Source organism: Rhinatrema bivittatum, chromosome 3 (genome assembly GCF_901001135.1).
Source record: "Rhinatrema bivittatum chromosome 3, aRhiBiv1.1, whole genome shotgun sequence".
Taxonomy (NCBI): Eukaryota; Metazoa; Chordata; class Amphibia; order Gymnophiona; family Rhinatrematidae; genus Rhinatrema; species Rhinatrema bivittatum.
The window spans coordinates 34,842,644-34,862,843 of record NC_042617.1 but is presented as its reverse complement, the minus strand read 5'-3'; the positions used below and the strand labels follow the sequence as shown (position 1 = coordinate 34,862,843).

Below are 20,200 nucleotides of genomic sequence, written 5' to 3'. Positions count from 1 at the left end.
GGGCAGAAAAGCCTCTGAAGCAGTGCTGTGCCTCCATCAGCAGTTAGGCTGGACTTCTCAAAGAGCAGTCTAGACCCACTACAAACACTAGAGTTTCTAGGGGCCTACTTAAACATAGCAGGGGCATGTGTTCCTAATTTCCAGCAGAATATCCAAACTAACAGACCAGGTGTTAAAGCTTCAGGTGCAGGAGGCTCCCAGAGCATGGGATTACCTCCATCTTTTAGGTATCATGGCATCGACGCTGGACCTAGTTCCGTGGGCCAGAGCCCATATGTGGCCTCTCCAACAGGTCCTGCTTTGCATGTTGGTCGCCCACCTCCCAGGACTTCCCATGCCAGCTCTCGATCCCTCCAGGGGTCAGGAGCAGCTTGGATTGGTGAGACAACCTTTAAACCTCCAGAAGGGAATAGTCCTGGAATCCCTCACCTGGGTGGTGGTCGCAACGAATGCCAGCCTGAGGGTATGGGATGCTCATTGCCAGGGACTGGACAGGGCAAGAAGTAACTTATTTTTATTTAGTGTATTTAGCTCATGCCCATTCATTGTAGGTCAAGGTGAGTTACATCCAGGTACAGCAAGCATTTTCTCTGTCCCCAGGGGGCTCACAAACTAAGTTTGTACCTGAAGCAATGGAAACAGGAGCCATCAGGCTGGCTCAGCTGCACTTTCTTCCCTTAGTAAGAGAGAAGGCAGTCAGACAGTGCTGTGGCAGTAGCTTATATCAACAGACTGAGGGACACCCGCAGCCTCTCGACAGTGCTGGAGGTAGTCTGGCTGCTAGAGTTGGCAGAGAATCATCATCTCCAGCTCTCAGCAGCCTATGAAGCAGGAAAGAAGACTCTGAAGCAGACTGCCTCATCAGGAACAGGTTGAACTCAAGAGAATGGACACTGGGGCCAGAGGTCTTTCAAAGGATAGTAGCTGCTGGGGGCCCCCATGCGCAGACCTAATGGTGACACGTGGAAATGCCAAAGCTGATGGATTTTTTAGCCATAGGGCGGAGCAGGGATTCAGGGCTGCTGGATGCAGCCTTGCTGGCTGTACCCAAGGTCCAGTACCCGTCTCTATTCTCTTATGATTTGGCCCTTGAGAGGGCATGCCTGAATAGGAGAGGGTACTCTACTCCTGTGATCTCAACTATGTTAAAGGTGCAGAGGTTTTCACCTCCTTGGCCTATGTTGGGGTTTGTTTTCCTTGGAGAACAGATATCTTGCAAATATTAGATTTCCTGCAAGCGGATTTGGACAAAGGTTTGGCACTCAGGTCCTTGCAGGTCCAGATCACAGCCACTGCTGCTTATAGGGGCCAAATTAAAGATACCGCAGTAGCAGCGCACTTGAACATAAGGCGTAAACTGCAGCAGGCCACTGTTCTACCTAATATTACCTCAATGGAACCTCAGTCTGGTGCTGGGCCTTAATCAGGCCGCTCTTTGAGCTGCTAAAGCAGGCATCTGTTAAGGACTTGTCACTGAAAGCTTTCTTCCTTGTGGCAATCTCCTTGGTCAGCTGCATCTCAGAGCTCTCTTTTTGGCCAGGTCCACCATTCCCACCCAAGGTGATCTCAGCATTTCATATAAATCAGGTGGTATCTTCCAGCCTTCAATAATGAGGACTGTCGGGGGAAGGACAGGAGTCTACGCCTATTGGACGTATATCAGATTTTGTTGCGATACAGTATCTGAATGTGACGAATGCCTTTAGGAAAACACAGGCTATATTTGTCTTGTTTGGTGGCACCTGGAAGTGGGAGGCAGGCTGCAAGTCCACTATAGCCAGGTGGATTAGGGCAGCAATCTCATCAGCTTACTTACTGTAAGGTAAGCTGACCTTGGCAGTGCTCTGGGCTCATTCTGCAAGGGTGCAAACATCATCCTGGGCAGAGGCAGCCTCCCTGGAGGAAACTTGTACGGTAGCTGCCTAGTTATCCTTGTGTTCTTTTGTTAGGCATTACAGGTTGCAAATACAGGTCCAGGCAGATGAGGCCCTTTGGGGCAGGATCAAGCCCTCTCTTCCTCCCGCCCCAGCAAGGAGTAGCTTTTGTAACTCCCATACGTGATGACTGGTCTAGCAGGAAGAAAAGGAAGGTTAAAGTATTCTTACCTGTTTCCTCTCGTCCTGCTAAACCAATGCAGAACCCATCTAGGACACAGGATTAAGGGGACTCATTCACGAGGCACGCTTACTATATCACTAAAGGTGCCTGTTCTCTCTTGCTCATTCAGAATACTCTCTTGGGCTCTGTGACCTTTTTATTGGCAATAAGGGGGAAGTGGTCACAATGCTCTGGGAGTAGGCTAATAGGATGGGACCAGGACCCCACCTCCTTTTAGCCCAGAGGGAGGTCAAGAAAGAGGTGTATCCTCTGTCTCCGTCAGTTGTGGGGAAGGGAAATCTCATATGTGATGACTGGTCTAGCAGGACTCAAGGAAAGAAAATTATCAGGTAAAAATAATTTAACCTTTTTACCACCAATATTGGTTACAGCCATCAAGAATACAGCTTGCAAAGTCTGACTGGTGATCTTGAAACGAGAACTAGTAGAAACATTATGCTGAGCATGGGCTGGTCAGCATTTGAAAAGGAAGATGAGGTTAGGGACTGCTAAGGGAACTGCGGCTCTGTGCAGAATTCCTGCCAACTCCGCTTAGTAGAACCCCACACATCTTCAGTGAGGAGGAGGAAAATGATTTAGTCTTGTTTAGAATTTCTTAAGGGTTGCTCTTTAGGGATCTGATTTTAATCTTTCTATCATAATTCAAAAACATTTGCATTATAGAGCGGGGGGAAAAAGGTAGATTAGCAGTCTATTCAGTTTAACAACTGGGATAACCACACGTCACTAACATAGTGCACATAAATGTTTTTGTATTTGTTTGTCTCTTTGCAGTGGGTTATCCCAGAATTAATTGGCCATACATCTGTGACTGTGCTAATGCTTATTTCATTGCACTGGTTCATCTTTCTCCTGAACTTGCCTGTAGCAACATGGAATGTATATCGGTGAGTGTGGTCATGTATTTTGCTTTTGTGTGTTTCAGTCCTGTCACAGATAAGGTGACTTCTTTGGTTATTAGAGCAGCAGTTTTTCCAGCAGGCTTATTTCTGGCCTGGGCTGGTGCAAGGGTATTAGGTTCACCTAGGGCACCTTGCAGCCTTGCACTTCTTGACCCCAACCTCCTCTCTTCCCCCAGCCTGGCCCAAACACAATTTTACACGAAAACGGACATTCAAAGTACAGTTTTCTGAGGTAAAACAATTTTACTAAAAATATCACGTGTATATTTACATGAACTGCTGTGTGCCAGCCAGAAAACCCTGCAGAAAAGACACTTTCTTAGCATCTAGATAGATGAATCCAGAACCAGTGGGTTATGCACCTCTACCAGCAGATGGAGACAGAGCAAAGTTGACATCTCAGTATATATACCCCTGCGCCGACATCAGCCCACCAGTATTCTCCGTCTCCAGCAGATGGTGGGCGTGCATTTCCCCCCTGGGGATTGCTTTAAAGTTTAGGAGAAAAGAAGAAGGAAATTAATTTGTCCCACTCTCCTGTGGTGATCCCGTCCTCAGTTGAGAATTCCTGAGGTGATTTCCGTAGTCCCTCAGATGAGTGCCTTGGTCTGGTAGCTGGCTTTTGAGCTGGCCTGGACTTAGCTGTTAAACAAAAAAAAAAAACCCAACTGAAAGGCAAGTGGATGCAGGAAGCCAAGCACCTAGCCAAAGAAATTGAACAGATTTATGTGATGAACCCTACGTCTGGTAAAACCATGTTATCTTGGATTTTGCAGTCCCTTGGATTCCAGAAACCACACAGTCCTCTGCTTTTAGCAGCAATTCCATTAATTGTATCCCCTGCTCCTTGTATCGCCCCAGAGCTAATTGTTAGCAGCTCATTGTTCTCTTTTGTTTCTCAGTTTTCTCATTTGTCGATTCAGTTGTTCTTTTAAAGCTTTTTATAACCCCACACCACTGTTAATTGTATCGCCCCCGAGCGAATTCTTGCAGTTGCATTGTAAACCGATGTGATATGTATTTTATACAGGAACGTCGGTATAGAAAAGCTATAAATAAATAGATAAATAATTTGCTCACTACTGAGGGCAGATTAACCGGCCTGTAGTTCCCAGCTTCCTCCTTTATTTTCACTTGTATGACTGGGAGCCACATCTGCTCATCTCCAGTCCTCCAGAACTGCTCCCGACTCTAAAGAAGCCTTGACAGGTCAGCCAGCGGCGCTGCCAGGTCATCTCTAAGTTCCGTTAATACTCTTGGATGCATCCAGTACAGCTCTATCACTTCATCGATTTTTAGTTTAACTAGCCATGCGGAGGTTTAGCTCACTTTCAGGTCTATTCGTGTCCCTCTTCTATGGTCCTTTTCCTGGCCCTTCCTTAGTGAACGCTGACCTCCTCATATTCCTCCACTTCATCTCAAAGTCTCACAATGCCACTTTTGTACTTCTTTCTATCATTAACATATTTAAAAAAAAATCTTGTGCTCTTGTTTTACCGTATTAGCTATATTTTTCTTCCATTTGCGTCTTTATTCTTCTGATTACTTTCTTAGCTTCTCTTTAGCTTTTCCAGATATTGTGGCCTGTCTTCCTCTTTCTGAAATCTCTTGAATGCTAACCTTCTCTCCACTACTTTTTTTTTTTATGTGTAGAAAACCATAGCGACCTCTTTTTCCTCTTCTCTCTTATTTTAGTTTTGCCTCCTGCTCTTCTTCCAGCTAATGAGTCCTTTAGGCGCCTCCCCTATTTTAACAAAGTTTTCCTCGAGTCTAGGACACTTATTTTTTGATTAAAACGTCACCACTTACACTCTAATACAGATCTCAGCTGATCATTCACTACGACGTTAAATACGCTCCCCATTTGCAAGCGCCAGATCCAGTATCTCCCCCCTCCCACGTGGGTTCCATTATCGGTCGCTGAAACGGTTCTCCCTGCTTCAAGATGACACTGCAGCTAGGATGTCCCTATCGACGTCCTGCAGGCTGAAATCACCTAGCAATAGCAATTTTGTGGATCTCCAGTGTAAATCTATCCATTTCTTCCATCTGCACATCACATTCCATTCCCTCTTTCCAGATGAACCCTCAGTGCCGCCTCCTTACTCTGTAAATCTTGCAGTTCTGTTGCTTTAATGTGTTTGGTTTTTTCTGTAGATGACCACTTCTTCTCCCTGTCATTCCTGAATAGATTGTAGCCTGGGGTTTCTATCCAAGGCTAGCTTTTCTGTGTGCCATATCTCTGTGACAGCCACTACATCCGAGTCGGCCTCTTCCATGCCTGACTCCTGGGGAAATTCTGCAGACTTTATATTGGTCAAAATAACACAATATACATGACAATCTTTAAGTAATTTAAAATATATTAAGAAAAAGGTTATTACTTAAAGATGAGTTTTTTAAAAATATTTTTTTAGTAGAATGTCCCTAGAAGTACATTGTAAGAATGTCCCTTCCAGCCTCTCTCCCTTCTCCCCTGGCCAGTCTCCTTTCACTTTGTCTTCTGAGGCCCCCCCAACTCCTCCACTCTCTCTCCTTCCCCGCTAGGCTCAACCCGTTCCACTCTATCTCCACTCCCTGAGTTTGACCCCTCTCTCAGTACTGCCCCTCTCACAGGCTCCCTCTGTCCCTCTCACACACATAGGCTCCCTCTCTCTCACACGCGCACACACATCCCTTCACACAGGCTCCTTCTCTCACAAACAAGTGCCCTCTCATACACACACCAGCTCCCAGTCTCTCTCTCACACACATTCCTTCACAATATCCTCACATAGACTCTGGCACACAAAACCTCACTCGTGCTCTTGCACACATGCACACACACCTCTACACCCAACCTCGCAGTCTCTCATACAACCAACCTCTAGCAACAGACTCATTCTAAACGGGTCCTGCTCCATCTTCACCGTGAGTGGGATGGGCTTCGCTGCGAGCAGGATACACTCCACAGCACGCCGGGGCCTTCTCCCTCTTCCCTGCGACACAGCACACAAGGGCCTGCTCTTTCTTCACTGCTCACGGGATGGTTTCCGCTCGCAGCACACTCTAGGCCTGCTCCATCCTCGCCACAGCTGGATGGGGTCCACTCGCAGCATGCTGTGCTCTGCTCCAAGTTCTGTGCAGAAAATGGAATTTCTGTTCTCCGCAGTAGTGCAGAATTCCCCTAGCAGTAATGGCTGCCTCTAGATTTAGGGCTGGATTTCCCATGCTATGAGCATTGGTGCATATAGCTTTCCAGATGTGCTTTTTTTCCAGTTTCATTGTAGGTATTTAAAAACTCATTTACCTGAGTACTTTCATTTTCTTAATTGCTTTGTGCACCCATCCTTGATGAGCCTAGTTTAAAGCCCTCAGTAGATTTTCCAGTCTGTTCTGGAAGACATTATTATGCCGCCTCTTCAAATGCTGGACCTCCTCTTTGCTCAGCAGCCCTTGAAACATCATCCCATGGTCCAGGACGCCAAAACGTCTTGAGAATTTGAGCTTTCCTGACTGGGAAGATGAGGGGAATACCCTCTGTCCCAGAGCCATAAAGTCACTTTGGATAGGCTCTGTGTGGTGCCTACCAGTCTGATTTGCAGCAATGGATGGTAGTCGGTAAGCTTGATGGTTTTTGGCAGTCTCTCTATAATGTCTTAGAAGACAGTACACTTTTCAGGATTCTGGCAGACAGTACGCTTTTCAGGATAACTCCTCTTCAGACGTCGGCTTCCAACCACCATTACCCTCCACCTCCTACTTGCAGTGATTAACCCCGCAGCTTTGGGATTTGCAAATTTTGCTTCCTCCATCTTGGAATGGATTTTCCTTTTCCATTTCCAGGGCTGCATACTGGCTCTTCAGCTTGAGGGGGAAATCGTAGTCAGAGTGTAGGGTTTAGTGTCTGCAGTAACCTGGGTCAGCTGTCATCTTATGGTCTAATTTCACCTTCCCCTCTGAGTTTTCCGTCAAACAAGGAATCAGGTCTACCACTCAAACAGAAAGCTTAATTGTGTCTTTGTAGTTTCTCTTAACGTCCCGAGCAGAAAGAAATAGTTAAGCACATTAGACAGACTCAAATTGTTTTTTAGCTAGTGCCAAGTCCCAGTTTTAGCAGCTGCTGATTTGACAGCAACTCCCTTAAAAATAGTGAAGACCCCTGCTTTAAAGGAATGCAGGAGGATGGGCCTGCATAAGAAAGCAGGTCAAGATGGTTTATAGCAAATCTTAACAAGTTGAAGATCCCGCTGACTAAGCAGGTTTCATAATCTGCTTATGTTTTACTATTTTTATTCATCCTCCATAAGCTGTCAGTGTAGTATTGAGAGTGGGAGGGGCTTGCATTGTTACAGAAGATTGTACTCCAAGACTTAAAAGGAGGAGTATATGCACTACTATAAACAGGTAAATAATCATTATAGATAAAGTTTATAAAATTGAATGGTCTTATTGGCTATCACATTTTCTAAGAGTTTCTTAACAAAAGTGGTAGAAATCTCTTGGAGCGCACAGCATGGCAGAAAACCCAACCTTAATCAATAGGTGCTTTCATTCCTTGTTTTTAAAACACCTTTCACAAGCTGTCCATTAATCAAGGAGATTTTTGAAATGATAATAAGGATGAAGGTCTTTTGAAGCAGGTAAGACAGTAATAGCACTGGGTATTAGTTGTCATTCTATGGATTGTGCTGCTTGACATCCCTGAGCAGTTTTACTAGAAGGTTCTGTGTCGGGGATAGAGAGTTAGCCACCACTGCACTAAAAAATGCATTTTTGTTGGACCTGACATTTTCCTCTTGCTCTTTTGGGCTTCCAGCTCAGTCAGAATCAGGGCTGGGATGCGGCACCATGAGCCTTCATTTGCAGCTACCTGAAAACTGTTCCTTTTTTTGCACATTCCCTCTAGTCCAATCATTGCAGCAACAGTCTTCAGCCAGGGACCAGGTATCAAGATGACTCCTGAAACCCTGCCATCTAAGGCTGCCTCTCTTAGGCTGGGCAGTATCCCCAGCCCAGGGAAACCTGGGTAGTAGAAGACTGAACCAAAAGTTGAACTGCGCCAACAGGCCGGCCCATAATTATGGAGTCATCTAAAATTACAGCTACTCAATTTCTGCTTTTTTTTTTTAAGGAAAATCTGCTTCCAAATTTCAGAATGCAATGCCATTCACATTACTCCCTGGCCCCGTCTCCCACTATCTTTATTTTCTCCTTTGTGGTGGGCACTCAGAAGGGAGAGGCTGTCCTCCATTTGTATGTTTTTCAGAGCCATTCCCAGGAGCATGGACTGATGGAAGATGTAGCAATACAGACACTGCCCATGTCCCTTATCTTACAATACGTTCTGTCTGCAGGAGCCAAGATTGACTGTGCAGCTGGTCACCTTGGGGTGCACAGATCCTGGCAGCAGTATGGAATCCTGCTCTATTCACCTTTGTCACCTTTGGCTTGTGAGTGACAGCCCACTGTCCACAGTTACCTCTTTTTTTTTTTTTTTTTTTTTTCCCCTCCCACCTTGTTTTGGGCTCAGGCAGGTGCACATTCTTGCTATCAACATCCTGAAGTCTGCTTCTGGCAGCTCCTATCCCAAATTTACTTTTGGATATTGCACTCCCCTTGAGGGGAGTGGGTCTGCTTTCTATAAAGAGCTGGAGCTCTAGCTTGGGAAAGCTGAGTCTCTAGAACTCCTGCCCTTTCTCTGTTTGTCCTATCTCTCTTTAAATAATATTCTATAAAATATATATTGTACATTTTGTATAGCTGTGTGCACAGGAATGAGGACCGTGGCCTGAGGAGGAGAAGGTGAAGATTTCACAAGGATTGCATTAATTCTAGCAGTGAAAAAATTTTGGATTTTAGGCTGGGCTCTCAATTGTAATTATCTTATTTTTTTTACCTGTCTTTTATAATGTACATAAACATATGTGTGTTTGTGTCCACAAACACCTTACATAGTCATTTTATCTTCACTGGCATCTATAGGATGAAGATTCTATATCCCTTCATTTCATCTATTATACCATAAGATTTCTGGCTCTTTTTTTTTTTTTTTCCACCACAACACTGTCCAGTATGATCTTTTTGATGATATTTTAAAGTTCAAACTGAAAACTGTGACCAGTAACCAGTGTGTTTATTTCCCTTTAAATCTGTTTCAGATTTATTATGGTGCCAAGTGGCAACTTGGGCGTTTTTGACCCTACAGAGATTCATAATCGAGGGCAGCTAAAGTCCCACATGAAGGAAGCCATGATCAAGCTGGGCTTTCACCTGCTATGTTTCTTTATCTACCTTTACAGGTCAGTGCTCAACATTGATCCTTTGTTCCATGAGGACCTTCTGAAATCTTTTTTTTTCCTATCAGTAAGCAGGATGAATTGTCCATTTCATGTGGGTGACGACATCCAGCAACACCAAACGGACTCGTCTCTCCAAGCTAATAGAGCTTTCAGCTGTACTGAGCATGTACGGGCGTTCCTGCATAGGCTGACTCGGTCATTTTTCTTTTTTCCAAGCACAAGCATGGACATGTACTCATTCTCTCCTACTTTTTTCTCTAAACTTTAAAATTCTATTTTTGGACTTGATTTGTGTTCTGCTATTGGTGCCTTGGGCCAGAACATGCCCAGGCAAATTGCTATACCTAGGGATGGGGATGTCCCTGCGTTCCCAGCATTCCAAGGCAGTTCGAATTGAGGAGCTGCATAAATCTCTTTGGAGTCGCAGCAAATTATCTTCCCACGGTGCAGCAACATCTGCCTCGCAGGGAAAAGTTAAGCAAGAATTCCTCAAAGATTTCCCCGTCTTCCCAGTCTGAAGCTATGGGGTTGAGGATGGTCAGCTGCCCTGCATCAAAGGAGTGGCATCAAGCGCTGGAGCTGTCAGTCTGCATCAAGGAAACGCAAACACTCTTAAGCGTGGTGCGTTGGCACTAGTGCTGTCAAAGTGGCATTGTTGCTATATGTCACAAGGTGCGTCTGTGTGCACGATGCACAGTAGCATGCTGTGCCTGCAGCCTGTGCTCCATCTATGTACCTTGGAGTCCCTATGCTTGAGCCGCACAGTGCACCCGGTCCTCTGAATTATGGCCCCACAATGCATGGCACAAAGATATACAGTGCAGTCCTGACGCATTCGATGCTCACATTGGGCCACCATCTTCCTCCTGCATTGACTTCAACATATCTTGCTAAGCAGCAGTTGAAGCCCCATTCTTCCAAAGCATCCAAGCATTCTACCCCATTAAAGCTGTCAATACATCACTCACCTGATCCTTCAGGCTGCTCTACCAATACAACTTTATGCAAACCATCCTAGTTCTGCAGCGGAGGTGGGTCCTCCAGTAACTAGTACCCTCGCTCCAACAAGGATGCTCTCTGAGGGATTTTGCTAAAACATCATATCCAGTATTTTCCACTCACCTCCACCAATCCAGATGCAGGAACCTTTACTGGTCTCCAAAGAAGATGTACTACTGTCCTCGCCAGGTCAAAGGACATATCAGTCGATTGACCAAATTGCAGGATGGGAAGGGACAATTCATCCTCTCCTATCCTCCATTACTGTGGCACTTCTTCAGATTGGTGTCCCAGTCTTACCTGTCAGCCCAAACACATCATCCGAACCCATGATTCGGAAGTTCTTCATTGACTGGACTCTGCTGCTAGAGAGCACAGTTGGAAGTGATTGCCCAGGATGTATCTCCTCAGGGGCACCCCGAAGAGCCTCCTGATTCACCCTCTTCACCATTGGAGTCCTGGATCAGTGAACCCTTGCCAGTGGGATCAGCGGAAAAATATTCCTTCTGATCTGCTTCCAGCCCTCTTGACCACATCTCATTTCACTACTCTAAGTTTGGGGAAAAGGTGGGGACAGCTTTGGGAGTCCATGTCTGTAAAAACAGACCCCGGTTCAGAGCTACTTGGTCTGCTTCAAATTCTGGATACTCTTTCAGAGTTGGCGGTCATTCCAGTTCATAACATCCTCAACATTCTACTAATGCGATTGTGGGAAATGTCTGTTTCAAGTGCACCTATGTCAAGTAAACTTGATCATAAATACAGAGTTCAAAAGTATTTGGGATTCAATGTTATCCAACTTCCACACCAATCTATAGTTGTCAAGTTTGTTATGAAAAAAAGCAAACAAGACCAGCATTCACTCAATCTCACCTCCAGAGAAGGATCATCAACTACTTGATAACTTTGACAACATAATCTTTCAAAGTTCCATGCTTTCTGCTCACGTTATTAGCCACCAATTTTATATGGTACAGTATATTTACGAATGTATCCAGAAGCTAAAGCCTTTTGTACAACCTGTGAAGGCTGGTACTTATTACCCCTAGCCACTTTCTGACATGGAAGAAGACATCCCATCGCCTTCTCAGATCTGTGTATAAATTGTTTGATTCCGTCTCATGTACCTCCTCAGCCTCAATTAGAGCTTGGTGTATGGCAAGGCTTAGAGTGAGCAGCATTCGTGAATATGTCCATGAGATGTTGGCTGACCTACCTTGCTTAGGCAACAACCTATTTGGTGAGAAACTTAAAGAAACGGTTGCTCAGATTAAAGATGAGAATATAGTAGTGCAGCGTCTCTTGATAGCTTCTGAACAGCCCTCTTCTACAAGATGCTCCTTTTTCGTGTATAAAAGGTCATATTTCCACAGACTACTTTATTGCGCTTTTCATCTTCTGCCTCTTCTGTGCCAGACCACGTTTAGCAGGTGCATTGTCAACCAAAACCCATGCAGCAGGCCCAACCCAAGCCTAGACCTGGTTTTTAAATTCTCCCAACAATTCCCACCCCTCTCTTCCAGTGGAGATAAGAATCCAGCCTTTTTTGTAAATGTGATGTCAGATAACCAAGGACCTTTGGATCCTCAAAACTGTGCAGTCTGTTCCTGCCTGGTTAAGGGGATTTTCGGGGTTATGGGCTACATTACGGGCCTACCAGGTTTTTGATCACAAGTTGGGAATTTCATAGGGTTCTTCGACTAAAATGCCTATTTGGTTTAACCCTCTTCTTAAGATTAATAAAGCTATGTTGAATTGGTGGGTGTGGCAGGGTTGTGGGATTTGGACTTTGGCCCAACTGTTCATTTGGGGGAATTGAAATCTTTTTCTTCCTTACAACTGGAGTTTGCTGTTCTGGCCCACCATTATTTCAGATAGTTACAGTTGAGACATATTTTATCTAGCTTGTCAGATGAATTAAAACTGGGAAGCATTTGTGAATTGATTTGGGCCTCTACTAAACCAGCAGTAGATTTCTATAAATTGATGAACAATAATCTAAGGTGTATGGGACATGGATTGTTTTGTTTAACCCTGGATGAGAGTGAATGGGGCAAGTCCTTAAGGGTTTCTCTCTGTACCCTAGTTACCCAGGCTGTTTTTTGTTTTTTTTTTTTTTTTTTTTTACAGTACATAGAGGGTGTGAATTCCGGTCAAAGTGGGGAAGTTTACGGAGGGATGGAATACTCTGTGCTGGTCTTGTCAAATTGAAGGAAGTACTATCATTTAAAATGGTGATACTGAAATCATTGGTCTTATCCTAAGGCCTCTCTAAATAGGATTGTAGGTTTTATTATTTTATGCTTTCTGCATAAAATAAAATTCAGACAACATCCAACAAGGCATTGATCTGTGCAGTATGGGTAAACATGCATCGGGGTAACTTGCTTGATGCATTGGTTACTACCCTTAACCATTAAGCCTTACGATTCACCTTTGATACAACTCCAACATTACTCTCTGCATCAATGGCAGGGGGTGGCAGGAAATTTGAATCAAACAGTTACCAACAAGGGCCCTGAACTTGGTGGTTGGTGAAACAAATAAGTGTGAGAGCTTGCTGGGCAGACTGGATGGGCCGTTTGGTCTTTTTTTGCCGACATATGCTGCTCTCTATTTGATTATTACATAGTGGAAAGATAACACTTTGGGCTTTAATGTATGATGGAATACATTCACTTTTTCACAAATATAAATTAGTGTGTGCTGGGCCTCTGTGCAAAGACATATCCCAGTTTCACTGATGTCTGTATTTTCCATGATGATTGTATTGGCGTTCTTTTGTTGCTGTCAGATTTTGGAACTTTTTTTTTAAGTTTTTAAAAAGTTTGAACTAAAAAAAAAATCATGCAATCTGGTTACCAGTTGCATTTCTCCCAGCTTCATTCCCTCCTGCATTTTATGCACCTCTGTCCAGATCACTCACCTACTGTAATTTTGGCTGGAAATCCAGTAACTTCAACAAAGAGTGATAGAGCCAATCCCTGTGTCTCAACATGGGCAGGAATTCTACTCCTGCTATTTCCTCAACCCCAAGAAGTCAGGAGGATTGAGGCCTATTCTGGACTTGAGATACTTTCAAACATCTGCTCCAAGAGAAATTTTAAATTAATTTCCTCAACATGATTCTCCCTTATATACAGAAGGATGAATGCATGTGTGTCCTGGACCTGAAGGATGCATATGCTTACATACCCATCCACTCTTCCCATTAGTGCTACTTTCATTTTCAGCTGAATTCTACCCACTATCAGTATAATGTACTCTTGTTTGGTCTATCAGCAGCTCTGAGAGTCTTTACAATAGTAGTGGCATACCTACATCATCAAGGAATTCAGATCTTTTTGTACCTGGACCACTGGCTGGTCACAGCATTATCTTGAGAGGAAGTATTCCATTCTCTGCACAAGACAATTTCTCTATTGCAACAGTTGGGTTCTCTAGTTCATTTTGAAAAATCGAACCTAGTCCCCACTCAAAGACACCACTTCATCGGTGCTTAGATACTCACAACATTCTTCCCTTCACAAAGAGTGAATATCATGAGATTGCTCAATCACAAGCTACTCTCCTCTCCATACACAACACCCTGCTAGTGGTCCTAGAAAATATGGCAGCAGTCATCCACATATTTGCTGCCTTCAGTGGGGCCTGCGTTCTGAGTGGGATCAGTTCACGCAACCATTGTCAACAATGATGCGGTTCCCAACAGACATGAAATGAAAGTTGCAGTGGTGGCTACCCCCCAGCAGTTCTCACAGAAGGAGCCCCTCTCCAAGCATGCCCTCATCAAGTAATGTTGGTGACTGACACCTCTACCAAAGAATGGTGTGTTCACACAGGAGCCCTCTGAACCCAGGGAACTTGGTCCCATGAGGAAAGTCCATTTTAGATCAACCTCTTATGAGTTAAGAGCAATAGGTACATGCTCTCAGTGTTTGCACTTCTTCTTTAAGGAAGACTCATCCTGATTCAAACAACCAGGTTGCTATATTTTATGTCAAAAGGGAGACACAGGATCCTGGCTTTTCTGCCAGGAAATGCTAACAATTTGAGATTAGGCAGTCAAGAACCAAACTCTTCTACAAGCCACCTATCTACCTGGAATCTCCAACATGCTGGCAGATCACCTCAGCAGTATCACATCAACATCTGTGGCTATTACAACAATCAGTACCCAATGAACTATTTGACTTTTGGAGTCTACTGGCAGTAGATCTGTTCACCTCAAAACAAAACAGGAAACTATCAAATTTGCTCAATTCTACCTAGCAATCTCAGGCTAGCTTAGAACGCTTTCCTAATCAACTGGGGAACAAGCCTCATGTTCCCATTGATACCACTGATCACTAGAACAATGTGGAAACCTCGCCAGGATCACGCACACAGAGTCTTTACAATAGCTCTGGCGTGACTCTGGTGTGACTCAAACAGATGTGGTTTGCATATCTCCTACAACTTTCCAGCAGTCCCCACATTCATCCGGAGGCAGACTCTGCCTTGTTAACTCAAGCCAAAGGAATGCTTTATCATCCAAAACTTCCATCCCTCAACCGGACAGCTAGGACGTTGAACACTCAATCACTGATCTCTCTTTACCCAGAGACATTGATGACATAGTTTCAGCTAGGAAGCCTTCAACTAGAAGAAACTATTCTCTGTAAGAGTACATCTCAATGCCATAGTAAGCCACTTATAGTAGATAATAAATATATCTCTACTCATCTACTGGTTTCAAAATTTATGAAAGGTTTATGACATATAAAGCATCTGATCCCATGGGATTTAAATGTTGTCCTTTCTTAATTGATGAAGCCACCTTTTGAACCTTTAGAGATGGCTTCTCTTAAGTTCTTGACATGAAAAGTAGTTTTCTTTGTAGCAATAACATTGGCTAGAATTAGCAAACTCCAAGCCCTTTATTCATTATCCACCATATATGTAATTCTTCCATATTCACCTGAAAGTCTTCCGAAAGTTGTCTAATCTTTCTATATCAATCAGTCCATTGTTTTACCTACTTTCTTTTTGTGACTTAATGCAGATGAAAGTGAGAAGACCCATCATACTTTAGATTGCAAAAGAGTTTTAGCCTGCTACAAGAAAAGAACTCAGCCACATTGCCAAGCTTTGTGGCTCTTCATTTCATGTGACTCTAAAAGACTTGAAGCAGCAGTCACCAAATGTACATTGTCCAGGTGGACAGTGGAATGCATTCAGCACTGCTACACTTCAGCAGGCTTGCAAATTACAGTCTCTGTCAAAGCTTATCAAATGAGACTGCTGGAAAGTTTTACAGTTCAAAAACACGGACTTTGAGGAAATGGGTAAGTACCTGGAGGAAGAACTAAAAGGATGGGAGAACGAGAGAGATGTGGAGCAGCAGTGGACCAATCTAAAACGAGCAATCACCAAGGCAACTACTCTATATGTTAGAAATGTAAAGAAAAGCAAAAGAAAATTGAAACCTATCTGGTTCTCAAAGGAGGTGGCTGACAAAATTAAAGCTAAAAGAACAGCATTCAAGAAATATAAAAGATCCCAAAGGGAGGAACACAAAGAAGAATATTTGATTCAACTGAGGGAGACAAAGAAATTAATCAAGTTGGCAAAAAGACAAGCGGAAGAGAGGATTGCCAAGGAGATAAAAAATGGTGACAAAACATTTTTCAGATACATCAGCGAAAAGAGAAAGGTCCAAAGTGGTATAGTGAAATTGAAAGGTGATAATGATCAATGTGTGGAGAGAGACGAAGAAATGGCAGAAATATTAAACGAATACTTCAGCTCTGTGTTCACTAAAGAAGACCCTGGAGAAGGACCATCTCTACACAACAAGAAACTGGAAGGAAATGGAATAGATGAAAATCCTTTTACAGTAGAAAATGTGTGGGAAGAGCTAAAGAACCTGAAAGTGGACAAAGCCATGGGGCCTGATGGGATTCATCCAAGGATATTGAGGGAGCTCAGAGATGTTCTGGCGGGTCCGCTGTGTGACCTGTTCAATAGATCCCTTGAAACGGGAGTGGTGCCGAGTGATTGGAGAAGAGCGGTGATGGTCCCGCTTCACAAGAGTGGGAACAGGGAGGAGGCTGGCAACTACAGACCGGTTAGCCTCACTTCGGTGGTGGGAAAAGTAATGGAGTCTCTGCTGAAAGAGAGAATAGTGAACTATCTACAGTCTGGAGAATTGATGGACCAGAGGCAACATGGATTCACCAGGGGAAGATCCTGTCAAACAAATCTGATTGACTTTTTTGACTGGGTAACCAAGGAATTGGATCGAGGAAGAGCACTCGATATCATATACTTGGATTTCAGCAAAGCTTTTGATACGGTTCCGCACAGGAGACTGGTCAATAAAACGAGAAGCTTGGGAGTGAGTGCCAAGGTGGTGACCTGGATTGCAAATTGGTTGACGGACAGAAGACAATGTGTGATGGTAAATGGAACCTTCTCTGAAGAGGAGAGCGGTTTTAAGTGGTTGTACCGCAAGGATCGGTGTTGGGACCGGTCCTGTTCAATATCTTTGTGAGCGACATTGCGGACGGGATAGAAGGTAAGGTTTGTCTTTTTGCGGATGACACTAAGATCTGCAACAGAGTGGACACGCCGGAAGGAGTGGAGAGAATGAGACGGGATCTAAGGAAACTGGAAGAGTGGTCGAAGATATGGCAGCTGAGATTCAATGCCAAGAAGTGCAAAGTCATGCATATGGGGAGTGGAAATCCGAATGAACTGTATTCGATGGGGGGGGAAGGCTGATGTGCACGGAGCAGGAGAGGGACCTTGGGGTGATAGTGTCTAATGATATGAAGTCTGCGAAACAATGCGACAAGGCGATAGCAAAAGCCAGAAGAATGCTGGGCTGCATAGAGAGAGGAATATCGAGTAAGAAAAGGGAAGTGATTATTCCCTTGTACAGGTCCTTGGTGAGGCCTCACCTGGAGTACTGTGTTCAGTTCTGGAGACCGTATCTACAAAAAGACAAAGACAAGATGGAAGCGGGTACAGAGAAGGGCGACCAGGAAGGTGGAGGATCTTCATCGGATGACGTACGAGGAGAGATTGAAGAATCTAAATATGTACACCCTGGAGGAAAGGAGGAGCAGAGGAGATATGATACAGACTTTCAGATACTTGAAAGGTTTTAATGATCCAAAGGCAACGACAAACCTTTACCATAAGAAAAAAATCAGCAGAACCAGGGGTCACGATTTGAAGCTCCAGGGAGGAAGATTCAGAACCAATGTCAGGAAGTATTTCTTCACGGAGAGGGTGGTGGATGCCTGGAATGCCCTTCCGGAGGAAGTGGTGAAGACCAGAACTGTGAAGGACTTCAAAGGGGCGTGGGATAAACACTGTGGATCCATAAAGTCAAGAGGCCGCCAATGAAGAGTGGGTGACTCGCCAGAATGATGGCTACTGCCTGGACACAATACCCTTATTCAATAAACATACACATGGTTACTGTGACTCCAACATCACTCTAAGCTTCAACAGCAAGAGGAAATGTGGAAAAAAGGATTTGCACTCACAAAGCCGGGAGTAGCTGGCTTGTTACGGCGGTTACTACCCCAAACCAAATGTGCCTGATACTTCACTTTAGATGCATATCCAGCATAGCTCTCTGCTTCAACGGCAGGGGAGAAGAAAAACAACCAATAAGGGCTGTATAACATAGTCTGGGTTAAAACAAATAAGCATGGGTGTAGCTTGCTTATTGCGGCGGTTACTACCCCTACTACCCCCTAACTAATCAAGCTAGATATTTCACTTGGATGCAGCTCCATCACTGCTCTCTACATTAATGGTGGGGGAGGAAGGGAAATAGAACCAAGAGCTAAAAGAAACAGATAAGTATGAGAGAAAAAATGTGTGAAGCTTGCTGGGCAGACTGGATGGGCCGTTTGGTCTTCTTCTGCCGTCATTTCTATGTTTCTATGTTTCTATGAGAGCTAAGGCCTCTTTCATTGTTCATCTGCGAGAGGTGCCTCTAAAAGACATCTGCAAAACAGCAACTTGGTTATCAGTTCACACCTTTACATCTCTTTATTGTCTGGATAGTCTCTCAGAAACTGACAGTAAATTTGGGCAGAAAGTTTTGCATAACCTGTTCTCCAGTAATCTGCTCTCCATGGTGGAGTCCGGGTTGCTTACTCAGTAAACACTCCACTGCAACCCTCAGCTTGGGACTCCTCCCAAGTAATGGCTAATTCAACCTGCTTATTGACAGAAAAAGCAAGTTTGCTTACCTTAAACAGGGTTTTCCATAGATAGCAGGATGAATTAGCCATGCTAAATACTTGCCCACCTCCCTGGAAAGTCAATTACCTGAGTGTGATTATCCCTGATATTGAATAAGGAAGTTCACAAGGCAACACTCACAAATGAACTTCCGCACATGCTCAATAGAGATAAAGTTCTTCTAGCTTGGAGAGACGAGTCCATCCGATTCCTCTGGATGATGTCACCCTTGAGTCATGGTTAATTCATCCAGCTATCTATGGAAAATGCAGTTTACAGTAATCAAGCTTGCTTTTTCTGCCATTAAGGATATGCATTTGTGGGGGGGGTTTGTTTTTTTAATAGGCCATTTGTTTCTGCCGATGTGCGCATATCTCCCAAACGGCATGTATGTGCTCAAAACCGGTGATAAGCGTGCATATGGGCACCCATCTGAGTATGTGCATACCAACAGTTTTGAGCATGTACAGGTCGGGAGATACACGCACACGGCCTGAAACGAATGGCCAGGGAATCCACATCTCTAACCTTCATTTACTGTATTACCAGAATGTAACTTGGCGTGAGCTAACTCCAAATTTTCATTGTAAAAGCCTGTTTGTGGGACCCTGCTCTGTCTTTATAATAGCCTAAATGATACTGTGCATATGTACTTGGTTCTAGGTATGTACCACTTCCATTTTCAGATGAGCCTTTGCTAGGTGGTATATTTTGTAAAAGTAGCTTTCCTTCATCAGCACCAGACATCTTGGAAAATGGTCAACCACTGGTATTAGGCTTTGCCCAGCATCCTAAAAAATGTTTCCACTACTGTTTAAGGGGTGTAGGACAACATTTACTGGCTAATGGGGGAGATTTAAGAAAGCTAGTTGTAGATTGTTCCTTGATTAGACCAGTGCCTGCTATATAGGATAAGAAATGGGATGCATATTCCTTGAGCATTTGTCCGATCTCCAGTATAACTGCATTGTTCTGGGTGTGCACAGAAATGTTGTCATGAGTCTCTTTCTCTTCGCAGTATGATTCTGGCCTTAATAAATGACTGAGGCCATGCAAAGAAGTGAAACTGCCAGGTACCGAATCAGTGATACAGAAGATGTTTGAGCAAGTGAGACCTTAAATCATATTTAGAACAATGTCATTATGCAGTATATTTTTTTTCCTTTTTGAATAAAAAATGAATTTTGGCTGTATTTTTAACATATAAAATATTTAAAAAGATACAAAAGTGTTGTCTTATTTCTACCTTCAACCTCCTATATCATAGGATATAGTCCTAAAAGTACTGTTCTTCACTAGCAGGAGCTCTGTTGTCTGCAAGGAAAGGTTACCCAGCAGTTGACAGGTAGGGCTCACCACCCACTCCATAAAGAGAAATTAATGCTGTGGGCAAGTTTGGCCTTTTCTTTTTCACTCTTCTTTGAATTTGTTTATAGACATTTGATATTCTGCCTTTTTAGCCTCAAGGCGGCGTACAAAACAAATTTTAACGCCACAGTTAAGAGTACTTTGGAAAGTCATTTACAACTGGTTGAATCAAAATTAAAATAGCATTGAGAGAGTGAATGTCTCTGCTGGGGGACTCTAAGGGAAGATGTGACCAAAAATATTTTTTTCCTGCAAGTGACATAATAATAGCTTGAGGCATAGGGG

The 20,200-nt window shown here is 43.8% G+C and overlaps 1 protein-coding gene across 1 annotated transcript in view; it reads left to right on the top strand.

Moving 5' to 3' along the window:
• Positions 1-19,740, top strand: part of CNIH4 (cornichon family AMPA receptor auxiliary protein 4) — a 39,495-nt gene extending 19,755 nt beyond the window's left edge. Inside the window, exons 3-5 of the mRNA XM_029593095.1 lie at positions 2,893-3,005; positions 9,161-9,301; positions 19,566-19,740. Of these exons, the coding sequence (XP_029448955.1) occupies positions 2,893-3,005; positions 9,161-9,301; positions 19,566-19,593 (282 nt within the window). The 3' untranslated portion in view covers positions 19,594-19,740. The remainder of the gene's footprint in view (positions 1-2,892; positions 3,006-9,160; positions 9,302-19,565) is intronic.
• The last annotated feature ends 460 nt before the right edge of the window (positions 19,741-20,200 follow it).